At 40.4% G+C, this 17,952-nt stretch overlaps 1 protein-coding gene across 3 annotated transcripts in view; it reads right to left on the bottom strand.

Annotated features, from left to right (window-relative positions):
• SHTN1 (shootin 1) overlaps positions 1 to 17,952 on the bottom strand; it is a 61,645-nt gene that overhangs the window by 2,831 nt on the left and 40,862 nt on the right. For all 3 annotated transcript variants that reach the window (XM_051617812.1, XM_051617813.1, XM_051617814.1), the window contains 6 exons: positions 15,960 to 16,065; positions 14,162 to 14,244; positions 11,774 to 11,883; positions 10,766 to 10,819; positions 7,787 to 7,907; positions 6,605 to 6,788 (listed from right to left, as the gene is read on the bottom strand). In XM_051617812.1, the coding sequence (XP_051473772.1) occupies positions 6,605 to 6,788; positions 7,787 to 7,907; positions 10,766 to 10,819; positions 11,774 to 11,883; positions 14,162 to 14,244; positions 15,960 to 16,065 (658 nt within the window). The remainder of the gene's footprint in view (positions 1 to 6,604; positions 6,789 to 7,786; positions 7,908 to 10,765; positions 10,820 to 11,773; positions 11,884 to 14,161; positions 14,245 to 15,959; positions 16,066 to 17,952) is intronic.

Genomic DNA, 17,952 nt, shown 5'->3' with positions numbered 1-17,952 from the left:
AGCAAATGAAATTCCATGTTCAAGCTTTAATTACCAGAATTGTCTCTAACATTGGAACTTCAGCGTAAGTTAATGAATGCAGAAATTGGCACTAATAGATACAGTTTCAGACTCATTTGCTTATCATCAGAAGCTAGTGATTTCATAAGGAAAATAATGCTTATTTTATGCAAAAGTTGCCAATCATTCCAGAAAATACAAGGTGAGGTATTTTGAACGTTACTGCAAATTAAACTTTTTAAAGCAGTGTAACCAGAAGAGGGTTGTTTTTAAAAGTGCTACCTCTGAAAAGCTGATTGCCCAACACTATAAAAATGTTCAAAGCCATAAATGCCAAGTTCATTTTTATTTCACTTTGGAGGTAACTATCTTTCAAATCCCAACAGCTGGACTATTTAATACAATCTGGTGAATCAAAGTATAATTCTTCACTGGGCTCACAGTGGGGAGTCTGCATTAGTGCATGGCAGCATTCCAACAACTGATGCACAGCCAAACGCTCGGAAGTCTGTTTCATTTACCACAAAAATGGATAAAACTGCAATCATATTTACCCCTTTCAAAGGACAGAGAAATGAAAGATGTCGATATAAAGAAGTTTAATGGAGAAAACCAGTGATTAAATCAGCATTTCAGGCACAAAAATAAGAATTACTATTCAGACTTTGTTGTACTAGCATTCCCTTCCTCAAATCCTTTACACCAGCCTGACTGCTGCTGGTACAGCTGAGGTATTGTTAAAAAATTATTAACCCTATTTATCAGGTATTCATAGCTCATTTTCTATAGTTTGTCAAGAGCAGAACACAGGCATAATAAAGTTTCAGTGCAAGAATAAAGATAATTTTGCTGCTCCCTTTCAAAAAGAACCCAAAAACATACAGGTTTTGCTGCTACAAAGAAAGCTGAGAAAAGCAATTAGTGCAGCTACATTTAGCCACAGTTTTGAACAATCCCAAATTTGTCCAGCCAAGGTATTTGCATTTAACTCTATGCAAAGCTCTTCCTTCATTAAGATTATGTTGTTATCAGCATTCCTGTTATTTGTCCAAATATATACTTAAGCCAGAAATTGAGAGCCTAGTTCTATTGCAGTCTTTCAGCCATGATTGCTCAAAAGTCTGCATGTTTTTATGACTAAAAATACAATCTGTACTGTGAAATCCAAGTTTAGATGATTAATGCATTATAGATTAATGTCTGAAGCATCCAATGTCCCATGCAGGACTGAGGGCTGTTTGTGCTACAAGAGTCACAAAAGCAATATTTATATATTTACAAGATGTAAAAATACAGGGTTATGCCTGACGGGCCATCCGTGAACTCAAACTGCTGCCCCTTTGTAAATAATTTACTGTAGGAGTGGAAAAGGACAACCTAAGGATAGGATTGTCAGCTGAGACTTGGATTTTCTGTTTCCTCTAGCTAATATTATAAAACTTTGGTATTATATTTAACCTTGCTCGGTGCTCTATTCATGAAATAATTGTAATATGTTTCCATTACAAAGAAGAATTTCATGTAAATATCATGGAAAATTGTATTGGACAAAGGCCTGTGCAGTTTCCTAACATGACATAAAAGCAGAAGGCTAAAGGAAACCATTCAAGGAAAACACTGTAGGAAAATCCATGGGGTTTACAGCATATTTAGAAAACATTGGCAAAATCTATTCCAGCAAAGACAGGTTTTGCAAGTACCTAGTATAAGCATGGGAGACTCCACGTAAGATACTGTGCCTGGAGTCTGAGCTGGTACAAATGAAGTAATTTCTGCTACAGAAGCCAACACTTAACATGGCATCAAACCAGTACACTTTATCTTTCAGCAAGCTCCCTCACAGAGATGCTGAAACAGCTGTCATTGCTCTTCAAAGCAAAATTGCTTTCCAAACCAAAATAAAACTCCACTGGTGCTATTCCTGACTCCCCAAAAGATAAGATTTGAAGCATTAAGACAGTTGGTCACCACCAGTTGCTCCTTTATAACGCATTCCAAACCATGCCTACACGTTGATTATAGCTTTATTTGCCTAACTACCACCCGCCCTGACCCCAGCACTCCTATTTTCCTACAAGACCCTCATAACTGAGGGCAAACATCACCCGCGAAATAAAGCTCTTACTCCAATCACCATGTCCTTTTCCAGACTGCCACACAAGGAGGGCTTGCAGCTCTGCTCTCCCACCTCTGACTCAGACTAACCAGCCCATGTTTCCAGCCTGTATGGAGAGGTGGGTCTCAGCCCAGCAGAGTGCCACTGTGGCCCCTCTGTTGCAGCCCAGACCACAAGAGCCAAGTCAATTTTTATCCTCAGTCAAAATCTTCCATTGAGGATGAAAGCCACAGATGTACTCATTAAGCATGTCAGATTTTTTAACAATGCAGGGGAATAACACAGGACCAAGGGTTAATACTGAACAATAATATACAATACACCAATTCCCAGTCTTGAAAGTCTTTGATGAACAAAAAAATTCCATCACACTGAAGTATCTGTAAAAAGGCAATTACAGTGAACACAAACAGTGACACTAGAGAATTAGTCTGTTGGTTCCCTCCTCTGATGGTATCAGTACTATCTATAACACCAGGTATCTATGAAGAAAGTGCAAGAACCCTTCTGCATTTCAGGAATTGCCTCTGCTAAATCTGAGTAGATGGGTGGTCAACACTGCAGTGAGCAGAGTGGAACTGCAGACAAACTTTAGCATGGAAATTGTTCCCATTTTTAGGTGCTTTTTTGAAAATGCTCAAAAAGATTAGCAATTTCATTTACATGAAGACGCTTGGAGAGCTTCTACCTGCACTGGGAGAGTGAGCACAAAAAGTGCAGCCTAAGAAAAATGTTTAAAATTGAGGACACCTCAAACTTCCATAACGTCCCATTGTTTTCTTCATTTGTTATTCAAACTAAATTGCCCAGGTTCAAGCTGCACTGGAAAACCTTAGCAGTTCTGGCTGGCTGGGGCTGAGCTGGTCCCTGCAGAGCTGGTAGATGATTCAGGGGTACTAAGATTACAGCCAAGAGAAGGAGGACAAATCCTTTAATTGTATAAAATCATCAGATTAAGACTAACCCTCTCTGTGGTTCACTCTGTTAGTGGAGAACTCTGTTGCCCAGAAACAAAATGTTTACAAAGTGCTGGGGAACAAAAAAAACCACCACAACAAAAAACCCGGGGGCAGGGCCAGACACACCTTTTCCTTCTGTGTCTGCACACCACAGGGAGCCACCGGAACTCTCCTCCCAAGGGAACTAAATTCTCACCTATTCTCTTTAAAGCAATTGTTACAGAATTGCACTCACGCTGGGTTAAGCATTTGGGAAGAAATTTGCAGAGGAAGTTACCTGAATACTCAGGTAAAGCCTCAATTTCTCTGTAGGACACATATTATTGATGTCTTCCCCCTCAGCACCACCTCAGCAGCTTCACACATTCCAAATAATCTGCTTAATGGCTTCAGGCCCTTCCTCTATTAATCTTCTGCACTGAAAGAACACCTCACCTAGTGGTTTGAAACCCAAATTTTCCTCCTGAATTAATTTCTTTGATCCCTGTGATACCTAAGTGATCCCTGTGATCACTTAGTTTGATCACAGGGAAATTTCAGAACCAACCTGTTTTTGCTGACTACAGCCCTTTTCCACTATCCCTGCTTTGACAACTCATATGAGTGGCCCAGCTGATGCAGCTGGAGGTCAATGCTTTGGTAACACTTCAACACAGGAGTGACCATATTACAACTCCTACTTCAACCAAAGCCTGAAAATCCCTTACCCTGTTACTATTTAGGTTAGATTGTCCCTGACTTGGGGTGGGAAGAATCCAGTATTCTACTCAATGAGGTGAACTTCTGTCTACTTATTTTTCACAGACAGATCTTCAAGACTGGGTATTTTTCAAAGACTTGACCTTACTCAAGGTGAATAAAGAATGTCAAATAGGGATGTTTGCATTTAAGTGTCTGTAAGCAGCACCTCCTCTTTCAGATAACAAATCCAGTAAATGGACAGTGCAGCAAAGAGAAATATCTCACAAGGATCACTAAGGTTTTCTATAAGAAGCTGTACATTAAAGGTGAAAGGTTTGCTTGGCTGCTGCAAACAGCTGAAGCAGGTCACACCTTTGTCAAGGAATTGCAAATGATGAGACAGCTGCCTCAGGTATGAATACAGAGGAGGACCACAATAAAACTTCCCTGTGCCTTTGTCACATTTTGGGTACCTGGCCAAAGCAGCATACTATTTGTTGAATTAACATGCTTCATTTTAGGAAGTCATGTGGTGCAATCAGAGCAGATGTGCAGAGGGAACAGCCTGTGCTTCAGAGTGATGTCCTCAAAACGTACACCTTAGGGGTGTGTGTGTGGGGCTATTCACTGAACTGGCTCTGATGTGGCCCTGGGCCAGGCATTAAAAACTAGATCATGTCTTCTGGTTTAGTTTCACTCATCTAACGAATCCAGGGATTCAGTTTATGCACTAAGACCACTCCAGGACACAAATCAAAGCATGGCAAATGCGGACAACAGGGAGATTTGCTTCACAAGAGTTCTGCTGATCCAAAAAGAACCACAAGCAAAGATGTACCCAGGGAAGCCCAGAAAAATGCCTAATTAAAGAGCCAAGTTGTCAGACATGTTAGACAAATGAACTTCCTTCGGATGTCTGCTTCAAATGAGCCCTGCTTCAGAACAGTTAACACACCTTGGAGTCTGGAGACTGCTTTGACTAACCTCTGCTGCAAACAGCACTCAGGAGAAAAAGAGAAGTAATTGCCCTTGGACATGGTACGAAGCATCTAGGCTATTTCTGCTCCTCCCTGCCAACCCAGTGGCAGAGGAGTGTGAGAGCCCCAGCACCTTCCCTTGCTGGAAAACCATCCTCAGCGATGAGCCTTTCCAATTACCAGTGACTGGGTGCAAAGAAGGCCTGCAGCACTAAGGAATCTGGCCCACCACATTTGTTTTAAGGCTTTAAACAGATAACTTAAAGTGAAATGTGTCTTTTAGGATGTCACTGAATAGGCAAGCTGAGAAATAAATTGAGCCTCACGTATGCTTTTATAACACATAACAACTGTGACAGTTAACACAAGATCCTTTTCACTGTCAATTCACCACACGTTCTGCAAGACCTTGGGGCCTGCAATTATTTCATTTCCTTTCTTGTAAATGCAATTTCCACTTCGTTTGGTGGAATAAAAGGTAGACAAAGGGTGGTAGGAGTTGCTGTATTTTCTCGTTAACGTTATTGGTTCAAAACTGTAGAAATCAACAAACTACAAACACAGTACTTTTCAGGAGCAGCCTCACCGTTCTGTCAGGGTAGCAGTTCAAGAAAATGCAGTGGCATGATTCATGTCAAATTAACTGCTGAACAAATCTTCATCTTTCTGATTAAATTAAAATGAAGATCACCTTTCTTCTAAGGATACTTATATGAAACAAAAGGGGAAAGCACGTATGACTGGAAAAGGCATTCTGCTTTTAAAACTTGGTGTGAATTAAATAAAACTGTCAGACACAAAGGGAAATTGGGCTCTTTATCCATTCAAAAGTAAAAAACAATAGTACCTGCAGGAGAGTGAAGTACCTGTCAGTGCATAAAGACAGATGTGAACTGAACTTGCAGCTCATTTGTCATGACTTACTCCTTTGAACTAAGCAGTGAAGACTTGCTAGAATTGGCACTGGTGGTATTTTTTAAGTGATGGAACAGGAAAACAGAGGTTTAATTAGCCATGATTACAATATTCTGCTGATCTGATTTGTCTCATCTATTTTCTTTTCTTGAAGTGACAAACTGACAAATGACCTGGCAAGGGAACTGAAGCAAGTGCACAGACTAATTTCTAAAGGAGCTTGGTATTGTTATAAAACAAACCAATCCTCTGGGGGATCTGTCTGAAATAAATAATTCTGAAGCAGTTTTAACTCTTTGATGCTGAACTGCCACCCTGGCTCTTGAGTCTGCTGAGTTGAAAGCTCCCTCTACCCATCTGTGCAAATGCAGAACTAACTGGGGTCTTGGGATGTTTTGGGTTTTTTTTAAGAATCTAAATATTGAGGTTTCACAGTAATTCAGAGTTTTTATTGCCAAACATTTAAAAGTATTAGTTAGCACCCATTTTGGTCCAACAGAAACTGCCCTGCACACCCACATACAGACTAATATGACTCATATGATTCTATTTTTGAAAGGAATTGCTAGAACTACCTTTTTAAAAAAAAAAAAAAAAATCCAAGAGTGGAATATATAACTATCTTCTCTTCAGATATGAAAAAAACCTCAACCTCATCATTCCTTGAGAAATCACTGAGTTTTGTTTGGTTTGTGGGTGGTTTTTTTTTTTTCTTTTTTTGGCAGAGACAATGAACTTCTTTTTAAAGAACATTAGAGAACCTACAGGAAGAGCTTTACTACAGAGAATTCAATCCCTACCTCATGTGAGACTGCAAATTATTTGAGGACTCTGATAAACTGCTGCAGACTGTACATTTACCCTGCTAACCCAAATCTATGTTATGTAACTTTCAAAATGCACCAGCTAAACAGATCAGGTACTAAAGTATATTTAGAAATCCATATTCTACTTACTGTAATGTTGGCTTGGAGCCCGTGACACCCTTAGGCTGGTTAGAGACAGGACCTGAGTCGGGTACTTTGGAACCGAATTCTGTCTCCAGGTCTTTCTTGTTCAAGGCCCTTTGTGCAGCACTGGCTCCCGAGCCCAGCACAGGCAGAGATTTTGATTCTGATGTGGCCAAGATTCCAGTGGGACCTAAAACCCAAAGAAAGTTTAATTCTTCTGTTATATAGATTGACTGGTCTAGAAACAAGAGAGAAGCACAGCAGAATTCAAGCTAACTGCAGAAATCAAAATGGAATTTTAACAAACAGCATTCAGTGAGTGCATGCAGTGTCAAAATACTGTATTTGCAGCTTCTGCTCAGCCTGCCAAGATTAACCCTAACCTACAGCAACAGCTGTACTGACACAGTGGTGCCCTCAATCCCTTTGCCTTCTGTGTCCTGTTGCCCACACAGCTCTGCCACTTCACAACTCACCAGGGCTCTCCCAGCCCCAAGTGCAGGCAGAGCGAGAGTCAAACAAAAAGCCTGCTCTCATGAATGAGTCGTCAGCCAGCTGTCTATCTACAAAGTCCAAGCTAAGACCACACAGGGACACCTGGTGTAGTGAGAGGTGTCCCTGCCATGCAGGGGTTTGGAACTAGGTGATACTCAAGGTCCCTTCCAACCCAAACCGTTCTATGACTCTATGATTAACACCACCCCCATCTGCACAGCCTATGGCACAGACTCAGACTTGCACTGACTGTGTTTCTAACCAGGCAGAACATCAACAGTTTCTTACAGAAGATGACAGTAAAGCATAGCTTAAAAACTGCAGAGCCTTGCCCCGCAGAATGTTAATTCAAAACATTAGTCTTAAACCCTCATTTCTCTGGTTACCATTATTTTCAAAGGTATTTTCACAGTAGGCTTTGACTATTGACCCCAGTAACAACATCTGAGCTCCAGGCAGAACAGAGGAACCCACGTATATTTGTCTGTGCACACAGAATATCCTGACAGAGGCATCTCATGAAGAAAACAGGGATGAAAAGCAACAGGTGTGACAAGGAAGTGAGTCAATGTAGAAGTAAACAGGGTTCTCCGTAATAGCTGAAATGGCAATGGTCTGGAAGAGAAAGTAAAGTTTCAAGAGTCACTTAATGCAGGGAGAAGAGGAAGACTATGGAGAAGTCCAGCCACTTACTGCCACTGTCCTGGTCAGTGGTCACTTTCCGGCGTCGCAGAACTCGTTCCAGCTCCGTTTCACCACTGTCTGTTTCAAGGGACTTCAGACTTCGGGAGCTAGTGGATTTGTTCAGTGTTTCCTGCAGCAAGAAACAGGCATAAAAAGCTCTCTGAAGACATACCATGCTTTGCCAAACATCCCATATACACCATGTGAGAACCTTTTACACTGCAGAAAAGCAACTGCAGCTCTAGACCAGCGTGTGAGGCAACAGCTTCAGTACAACAGAGAGCTCCGGAGGCTTGGCTCACCACTCCTCCCTGTACTTGGATTTCCCAAAGCAGGGATTAGCCCCACTTACCTACACATTACAGGGCGGATCTCAGGCTTAAGAAAGATGCTCTGGATCATTAATGAATAAACTGATGTTTGCAGGGAACTGCCAATTACCTCCATCTTCATATTTAAAGCATCTTCAAAATCTGCTAGAGCAGATGCTGCAGCCCAATGTTTACAACTGACCTCTATTAGCAAAAAGACAAAGATCCAGATTTTATGGCTCTAGAAAACTTTCTATTTTAGTATGCTTCTGTGTTGCTGCCTCCTGGTGTGGACACATATCTGCAGAGGTCAGTATGTACTAGCTGCAACTGCAGCATGCTATTATATCCTATAATCAATCTGATCTGCCATAAACCTCACCCTATGCCCACATACTTCATGGTTTCTCTTAAGTTAGATCTCATGTTGAAACCGTTTTCTTTAATACATATAAAATAGAAATGCCTGGCACTGCTGCCTTGTGCCAAGGTTAGTATTTTGTATGAGTGAAGCTGCAAGTACAGCAGCACTTCTACTAAGAAGTGGGGGGGGAATGCCTTAATCAAAGCCTGAAATTTCCCAAAGCTGTTTCCCACAGGAATTTTAATATGCATACTGCACGCATTTCTTAGCTGACAAGAGTTAGTTACTGGATCAGCAACCGCTTGATTGTAAAATTTCCCCAAAATGTTTATAATGCAACTGAAAATTTGGGACCTCGTGTGCTGTTTCATTCTCTGAGTCTTGCCATCTTTAGGAACCCCCAAAGAATCCTGTTTATTCAGCGTCAGACTCATAGAGCATAAAAATAACATATTATTAACATCTTTTGTTGACAAGCTCTTAATTTCTGATCAGAAATAGCAAACGACAAAAGGAAATGGCATCACAAGTTGCAAAAGCTGTGCTGCTTTCAAGATACTGGCAAAGTAACTCTGGTTGTTCACCTCCCCACCCAAACATTTTCTTTGGCAACTATCTGAAAGGTAAGTGAGCAGGTACACGATGAATTACTATGTTCCCAATCTGCACAAATGTACACATACGAAAGCAACTTGAGCAGGGGAGTCACTCAAACTCTGCAATTTACAGAACACAAATGTGTTTTGTTTGTAACAATTATATGGAGGTCTACAGGAAATGCATAATTAGCATGGCAACAACAAATGTTTACTCCATCACATCCCACCCCTGTGTTTGTTGTCTGACTGTGCATAATGATGGGTCTCAAGAATAGACTGGAATTGGATTTTATGTAGTTTGTCTTATACTACAAATATCCTGAAGGGCTCAAAAGCAACAAGCTAGATACAGAAGTGCAGTGACTGCAGGTTTCTTGCTGCTCCCCCTGAAGCACATAATCATGTCTCCCCTGATGCCAGTGATACAGTCAAAGCAGTAAAACAGCTATTAGGAAACGAAAGGACCTTCGGCAAGATCACTGAGTCCAACCCTCACTGATCCAAACAGCACACCAGACCAAACTATGCATATACTTACAGAGTTCCATTTTAACCATAATATCCATGTTGCATTTTATTCCTTTTCTAGTTACCTCCACATTTAGCTATGTGTTCCCTCTAATTAGAGCTCAGCATTAAGGTCTGGGAGCTTTCTAGATGATTTCTTCCCTTCTTCCCCTGCTTTCATGTGACTAGAGAACAGCAAGTTTAACATGTCGTTGATGCCACACTTGTAATTTTAGGTCACAGCACAGGCTGTGGCTACACTCTTTGCTGTACTGTCTTGCTTCACTCAACACAATACTGAAGTTATTTTTATAAGGGCAGTTTAGGTGCTATCACAAATGATTAGAAGGATCAGCCTTACCTTCTGTGGAGCGGATGTGAAGCATTTTGCTTTGATGTGGGCAGAATTTCACTGGTTTTCACCTTACAAAGGCAAAATTTCACCTGATGTGCCAAAGTTACACTTCAGCTTTAAAAGCTTCAGGGTCACAGAAGTCAGGGAGCAAGAGCTACAGCTCCTTCTGACTGTTAGATACAATTTTAGCACTTGTGCAAAAGAAACAAGCAGTTTAATAAGCACTGCAATACACGAGTAAAGGAGAGGCCCACAGCAAATAGTACACTGCTCTGAACAGGAACAAACACAAGCCTAATAGTTTTATTTAGTCATATATGGGTATGGGGACAGCTATTCAGAACCATTTATTTAGTATATGACTGTAGATAAACTCAAGAACTCTTTCTCTACTTAGACTATGTCTAACAAGAACTGTGGTTCCTCAGGGAAGAGCAGGAGTTCAGAGCAGCTGATGATATGAAACCTACATCTACCACACATGCAGTTCAGGGGATTTACTCTGGACTCTCCCTCCTTAAGCATCCCCACTCTTGAGTACCTGGAAAGTTTCCAGACGATCTATGGCAGGTGCAGACCATAACATCCCCTCTAGTGGCAGAAACACACAAATCCAGAGCAGAGTTAACAGGCTAGTTTTCACCAAAATAAAATTATTTTAGCAAGACCAAAACCAACCTTTCAGTTGGACCAAAGTCCAAAGTGGAATTGAGGGACTCACTCCCAAACTGCTCTACAGCTTCAAACCAAAAGACTATGACAAAACTTTCAAATACTCAGCTGTTTTGCACAAAAGGGCTTGTCAGCTCAATGAGAAGAAAAACCTGAAATAGAAATTACAAGTTTTCTTACCAGAATCCCTTTTAATTCTTTCATTGCACTTTCAGAGGGCTTTGGTGCTTCTGGCTGTAAATGAGCACAACACATGCATGTTAAAAACACGTGAAATGGACCATGACAGACTTTGTACTTGAAGACAGACATGGCACAAGGGTCTGCTGCACAGGTGTGCAGCTGTATTACATTCTTCTGCTTTCTCCTCTCCCAGGCAGTCGAGTGACATTTAAGCTGTTGGCTTATACAGATGAAGGGGAAAGTCTTAGCACTTAGCACTGTGAATCACAGCCTACACATAAGAAAAAGTATGCTTTTGGAAGATCATAGAATCATTAAGGTTGGAAGGGACCTTAAAGATCATCAAGTTCCAACCCCCCTGCCATGAGCAGGGAACCCCACCACTAGATCAGGTTGCACAAAACCTCATCCAACCTGGCCTTAAAAACCTCCAGGGATGGGGCATCAACAACCTCCCTGGGCAACCCATTCCAGTTCCTCACCACCCTTATAGTAAAGAATTTCTTCCTAATATCTAACCTAAATCTCCCCTCTCTGTGTAAAACCATTACCCCTTGTCCTATCATTATCTTTTCTGATTAAAAGCCCCTCCCCAGCTTTCCTGTAAGCAATATTTTATAGCAGCCACATTCAGGTATTAGTGCTAAATGCTGCATAAAAAGAAGAAATACTGCTAAATACAGTCAACTTCTTGATCATCCCCTTTCCCCAATTCAGTTATTCTCTCTGTGCTTTTTCTCACTAGCTGTTTGTTTACAAGATGTTTGGCTTCAGTTCCTTTCTCTGCCAAAAGAACCCAGGCTTCTATATTTACTTGCTGTTGGCTTCACCTCTTTTTCTGTTCTTCAGATATATGCTGTTCTAATTCATTTTATTCACCATCAAGCCAAGCAAATGAGGTGAGGCAAATGTATTCTTTTGAATGTTTTACAGAAAGCCTGATTTATTTTTCAGTGTAAATTACTATACTTAGCCAATATTACTGCTCAGCTATTTATTGCAAACCTTTGTTTTAGGCCTGCTTGACTGGTTGACTGGTCTCAGATGAACTCCCTTTTTAATTCTGTCCATCATTTCTTCAACAGCTTGTCTCTTCAGATCTGTAACTTCTTCACCTGTTCCAAAACATCAGACCATATCACATTCCAGATATGAACTACAGAGAAACAGTACAACAAAAAAACACTTAATGTGCCATACGAAAAAGGGGGAAAAAAAGAGTGCTTGAGGCAAATAAATACATGGAGAAATATGGTTGATGCTATTCAGAGCCACAATGTTATACCTTATATAACAGGAATTTTAAATAGACTTTTTCTCTCTCACTTGTCAGGGCACTATTGATGATTCATAGAAATGCAGCCTCTGTATTGTAAGGTGATTTAACGTCAGGCTTTAATTTCGCAAACAGGCTGTTTCAAGTACAAAAGCTTAATTGATGGTATGGGATAGAAACCACTCATTCTAAGTCCTTAACAAGGGTCAAAACAAGCCTCAAGTTGGATATAATAACTAAATCAAGAAAGAACCTTCCCTCTTCTTTATTTTTGTTAAGAACAGCCCAACTATTAAGAGAAGAAGCAGTTTATGTTATTGAAGAAAGGTCAGAACTGTTAGAAGTTTGCTAATAAATAGTAAAAGAATGGGGTGTAGAGAACTTCACTGAATTTCATAGTACTTCCTGCAATCACTGTTTGCAACAGTCTCAACAAAAAGGTGTAATCAAAACATCTAGGATGCTTCAAGGTAAGGAAACTTGATAAATGAAGGCAAGATAATTGAACTTTGACTGAAAGATTGACACTTCATCAGAGATCTCAGTACAAGGTACTTTGCTAATTACTTTACCAAGACCAACAACTTCATTTCTCTCAGACTGCTAACCAGTTCCCTCAGAGACCTGCCCAAGTCACCCCATTCCTCAGTTCCTATCCTGAAAAAAAAAAAACACTTCCTTTCCCCCATTTTCTGCCAGTTGGTCCCATCCAACAATCCAGCCATGCTTACATGCCACCACAGTCTGCCGACAGTGATTTTTTCTACAACAGTTATATCCTATACCTATAATTTCAGCCAGGTCCCCTTCTCCAGCCCCCTCCTTTGTTTAAATGGCAGCAAACGAGTTAAGCAATTCACTACAAACAAACTCCTGCTGTTTCAGAAGGAATAGAGAAACAGTGAGAAAAACCTTGGTTATTTAACTGCTTGTCGAACTAGCTCTGACTCTTCAGGCACTCACCATCATTTGTAAATCTGTACTTAACTCCTGCTCTCAACCTACTAAGTTTCCAGCTTCCATTAACAACAATAGAATGCAATTTCAGCTGTTACTTTGCATGCAGAGTCACCTTAGTGCAAGATTCTGTTTTGTTTTAGGTTTTCAGTATTATTAAAGGATTAGCATCACAGTCTACTCTGACTGGTAATTTCCTAAAATATGAATTGAGGGGTGAAAACTGAAGCATTTAACAAATTAGCTCTGCAGAGAGCCTCTGGACTGAAGAAACCACAAACAAGAAGCCATTTGGAAGTTGGAAACTTGCCTGTGTTATCCTGTATGTAACCTGCTCTCATCTGAAAGCTTGTTGGGTTTGTTCTTCTGCCTCTTCCCTGTGAAAGTGCAAAGCCCCAGACATACTGTGGCTGCAGCTACGTGCCCTAGTATCTCCAGAGGAGAGGTACAGGTTGAGCCTCTCAGTGCTGCTATAGAGCAACTACTACAGGCAGTACCAAACTACCAGGGTGCAACTCAACAAGCTGCACAGAATCAGTGCAACAGCACAGGGCCCAACCCAAACCATTCTGTTCTCCCCTTCTCACCCAGCACATCACCATACCCAGCTCACTGCTTATCTTCTCAGAGCCTGTAGTAACTACGACCACCCTCTCCCCAAAGGAAAACAAAAGAAAGATGACTTTTTCTGCCACATCAGTGAATGAAATCAGCTCAGTGACATATCTAATAAGCATGAGAGCCAGAAGCAGGAAGGCAAGAACTTTTTTTCAGTCACAGCAAGTGCCAGGTCTTCCCTGAAGATTGTTCATACTAAAATCCATTTGGAAAAAATAAATTGGATGCTGATCCCCAGCTCAGTGGTGGGGATATAGATGGCTACAAGGGCTATGCAAATTTCCTGGGGATCTCAGGGAAGCTTGCAGAACCAAAGCTACAGAGCCAAAGACACTGCTTCCTATTTCAGAGCACTTTTGGCTGGGCTGCAATCACATTTCTGGACTGCAAGGTAGACGAATATGGTAGGACATGGACAGCAGTTGTTAATGTTGACATCTATAAGCATTTCCATTACTGTCTGTACCCAGCTCATTTTCGGTAGCGTTATCTGCAGTACTTGATGGATAATCTGCATGACTTGGAGAGAGGATGAGCCATACCTGACTCCTGCTGAGGAGGTTTCTCCTTCTTGCTCACATTGGTGTTGGAGTGAGATCTCTTGCGAATCATTGACATGAGAGACCTTTGGGGAAAACGGAAGTGCAGACTGTCATCCTGTCCTGTGTTAGGCACTGTGAGAATGAACTTGAACATGACACACAAACAGCTTGCACATACCTGATTATACAGCTACTTACAAAAGACTCATGTAACAGTTCTTGAATGCAGATGTATGTACTGAACTACTCCCCACAATGCCACCCACCAAAATGCACCAGAGAAACTGATTTCTTTTTAACAGACATTAGGCACAAATCAAAACACTCCAAGATTTGAATATTAAAAGACAGTGTCTCATTGTGACACATGACAAACTGAAGCTGCTCCAGCATAATACAAGGAAAGAAGAGCTGCAGAATTTAAAGTGAAGTATTATTCTCCAGAGGACACTTAAATATGGTGATCAGTATCTCCTCACCAGCTCCAAGTTTGTAATCTTCTTACAGTGTCAGATAATTATCCCTTCACTATAGTCACAACGTTGAAGTCCAGGCAAGGAAATTATTCATCTTAAAGCCCAAGCTCCTATGCATATTTTGATGTGCCAGTGGGGCCTATAGCTCCCTACTGAATACTGTTCCTCATGGAATGGAGTGATACCCCTGACATAGAGGGTCAAAACTCTGCCCCAGAAAAAAGCAGCATCCAGTGCTTAGGCTCTGAAATCACCTCTATGCATTTAAATTTCACAGTGCCTGAAGGCAATACTCTGATTTAGTTACTACAGGACTTAAAATAAATAGTGTTATCTATTTCAAATAATAAAGAGCACAAACTGAAACAATAAAAAAAGTCTACCTCTCCACAGAGTTAATTCATGCTTAGTGAGAAAGAAGTAAGCAATCCAAGAGCTAGCAGACATACAAGGAGCAAAAGACCAAAACAACTGTTCAGAAAATATTTAGTTTGATCTTGTAAACAAAGCAAGATGCACAAAGGGATGAATTCTCCCTAGTAATCACCTCTATTCATATATTTAACACAGTAGTTAACGAGACTCCTATATGTAATTTCTATTACAGAAGGTTAGAAAGTGTCATTAAAGTCCATTTGTTTTTAAAATCAAGCAGCAAATTAGATTAGCTGAGTTCCCAAAATTAACTAAGTACACTTTTGGACTTAATTAGTTAATGTCATGCCTGATACATCATGTATTGCTTAGTCTCTTTTACAGTCCTTTCAAAAAATTAGGCTTAATCTTGATAATTTTGCCCAAAATTGCTTGATGATGATGATGTGGTGATTTTCTGGGTTGTTTTTTGTTGGTTTTGTTTTGTTTTTTTTTAACTTACGAAAGCAATTGTGGGAAATGGAGTCTGTGTTTTCATCACCAGGATTTGACAGGAAGGGGAATACAGTAATCCAATGTATCCTTTGGTTCAAAGGGGCTTTCTTAGCAGTAGATTCAGACAAGCAGTTCACAAATCTATAATTACAGCTATCAGGTGAACAGAAAAAAATAACCTCCTAAATTTAGAGACAGGTATCCCTCCTCATCCAAAGTCACAGCCTAGAGAATTGGCTGGGTTTGGCAAGGCAGACACCGTTCAAAATTGGTCAGGGTGCTATTCTGTTGGCAGGTGGGGCAGAGAGTGTGTCCTGCTGGTAAAGAGGCCAAGACAGATGGAGAAAGCCTTTTTTTCTCTAAAGACACTTTTCCTGCTTGGCTGCAAGCTTGTGTAATGCATTCAGCTTCAGCAAAGCATTAATGCTGTGACCCTTGGCTTAAGCACTTACCGTATAGGGTTGGGAGGAGGTGGAGGAGGAAGAGGAGGTGGGGGTGGTGGTGGAGGAGGTGGTGCAGGATTTTCAGACTGCTGCACTCGTTTTTGGAGCTCATCAACTGTGTAAGATCAATAAAGCAAACTGGAGTGAATTCGTGGTTTCTCACATCGGTTCTAAAAAACAACTCTAACGGTTTAAGGAAAAAAACCTACTAATTAACTAAAAAACAAACAAGAGAAAACCACACAATTGCTAAAGTCCTATTTTTGGCAATGTCTTCTACCAAGAACAGTGTCCTAGCTGCACAGGATTCTCATCAAACCAGTTACCTCCAACCTGAGCTACTTTTGAAACTAAATCGACACTCTCCCTCATACATGATTCTTCATATAAAACGACAGACCAGGGAAAACTTCATCACATTCCTGCTTTGGTCTATTTAAAGGGTTTTTCTGAAAATAAACAAACAAGAGATGACAGACTTTAACAGCTTCTGCTGCCAGTCTCATCTCTGTGTCTTGCTGATGGACTTTGGTGTGGTTTCCCCCCCTAAAAAATCACCAAAAATTGGCAGTGGGCAGAGGGTTTTTTCTGTCCTGTTTTTGTATCAGATCTAAAAATGCAGAAATTGCTTTTCTGCATTTGAAATGTTGCCAAATGGAATTCACTGGGAAAAGGTAAAAACAGAGAGAAAAGTCTTAAATTTATTATTTTTAGTTTCAAAAAATTATTTGCAATTGCTTCTGAATACAGGAGGAATTATGGCAGCAGTACAGAATATGGCTTCCAAAGTGGATATGGTTCCATCCTAATGATGGGTTCAAATTAAAATGACAATCTTTAACATTTACTTTTAAATTTAAAAAGGGAAATTCCAGGTACAATCTTTATGCTGATAAATTCCTTCTGAAGGACAAACGAGCCTAGAAAGAAAGAACATCCTGTGAAGGTTAGATCTATTCCAAGGCAGCTGAGAAGAACTCACATGACGGCCTAGGCATATTTTTAAGGCTGGGTGATGTAAACTAACAAAAAGCCATTTTTCTAAGCAAGACTACTAAGAAGACTAAAGATAATATTGTTCTTAAGGAGCTCTTTCAGAAAAGCATGGCTATACATGGAATCTTAACTAAGGATAGCTACTTGGCCTCCTCTGACATGGGCTCAAGTGCTTTCCTGACCAGGTATTATACTTAAAAACTAGCACCTGCTCAGGCCTTGATCTGATCAAGAACCAAAATCAAAGGCTCATGCAAATACTTAACCAGCCGTAACACCATATTCCCTACAGCAAGGTCACACACACCAGGGGCTATTTTTAAAAGCAAGTTTAAATAAAGAGCATTAGGTCAAAAATTTCCTCACTTAATAGATCAGATGCTGCAGACAAGCCAGGGACCATCCTGAAAGCAATCACTGTATGAACATCTGTGTTGCAACAGTTGATCTGTGAATCTTTCCTGTCTATATTTTGCAGACATTACATCTTAAGAGAAAGACACAGTGGCTAGTAAGACTGTTTCCCTCCTTTCAGTCACTTGACATGAAACAAAATACTCAACTACCACTACAGACATTTAGCTGCACAGTTCTTATGGATGTGAGTCTTAAAAGCCCACGGGATCTGTTTGGCTAACTCCTTTTGTAGGGCTCAAAGCATTACTACCTTTTAATACATGGTTTAAAAAAATAAATAAAAAGGAAGAAGGGAAAACAAAACAAAACCCTAGGCCCTCTCCCATCAGCAGAAACTGTCTTCTCATATGGCAATATGAAGGGCTAAATAATGTCTTTACTTTCACTGTTATCTTCTATTGCAAGACTATTAAATGGTTGGGTAGCTTGATAATTACAGAATGTTTTTGCACAATTGATACAATGCAGACTCCACAGTCTGCACACTGTGCATCTTCATCAAAGAGAAAAGAGAGCAGTTAACATATTTTATTTATTTTTAAAACTAGCTAAGAGAATACGTTTCATCTGAATCTAAGGGATTATGTCT

The sequence above is a fragment of the Apus apus genome, chromosome 4 (genome assembly GCF_020740795.1).
Source record: "Apus apus isolate bApuApu2 chromosome 4, bApuApu2.pri.cur, whole genome shotgun sequence".
NCBI lineage: Eukaryota > Metazoa > Chordata > Aves > Apodiformes > Apodidae > Apus > Apus apus.
This window is presented reverse-complemented; position numbering and strand designations above follow the sequence as displayed.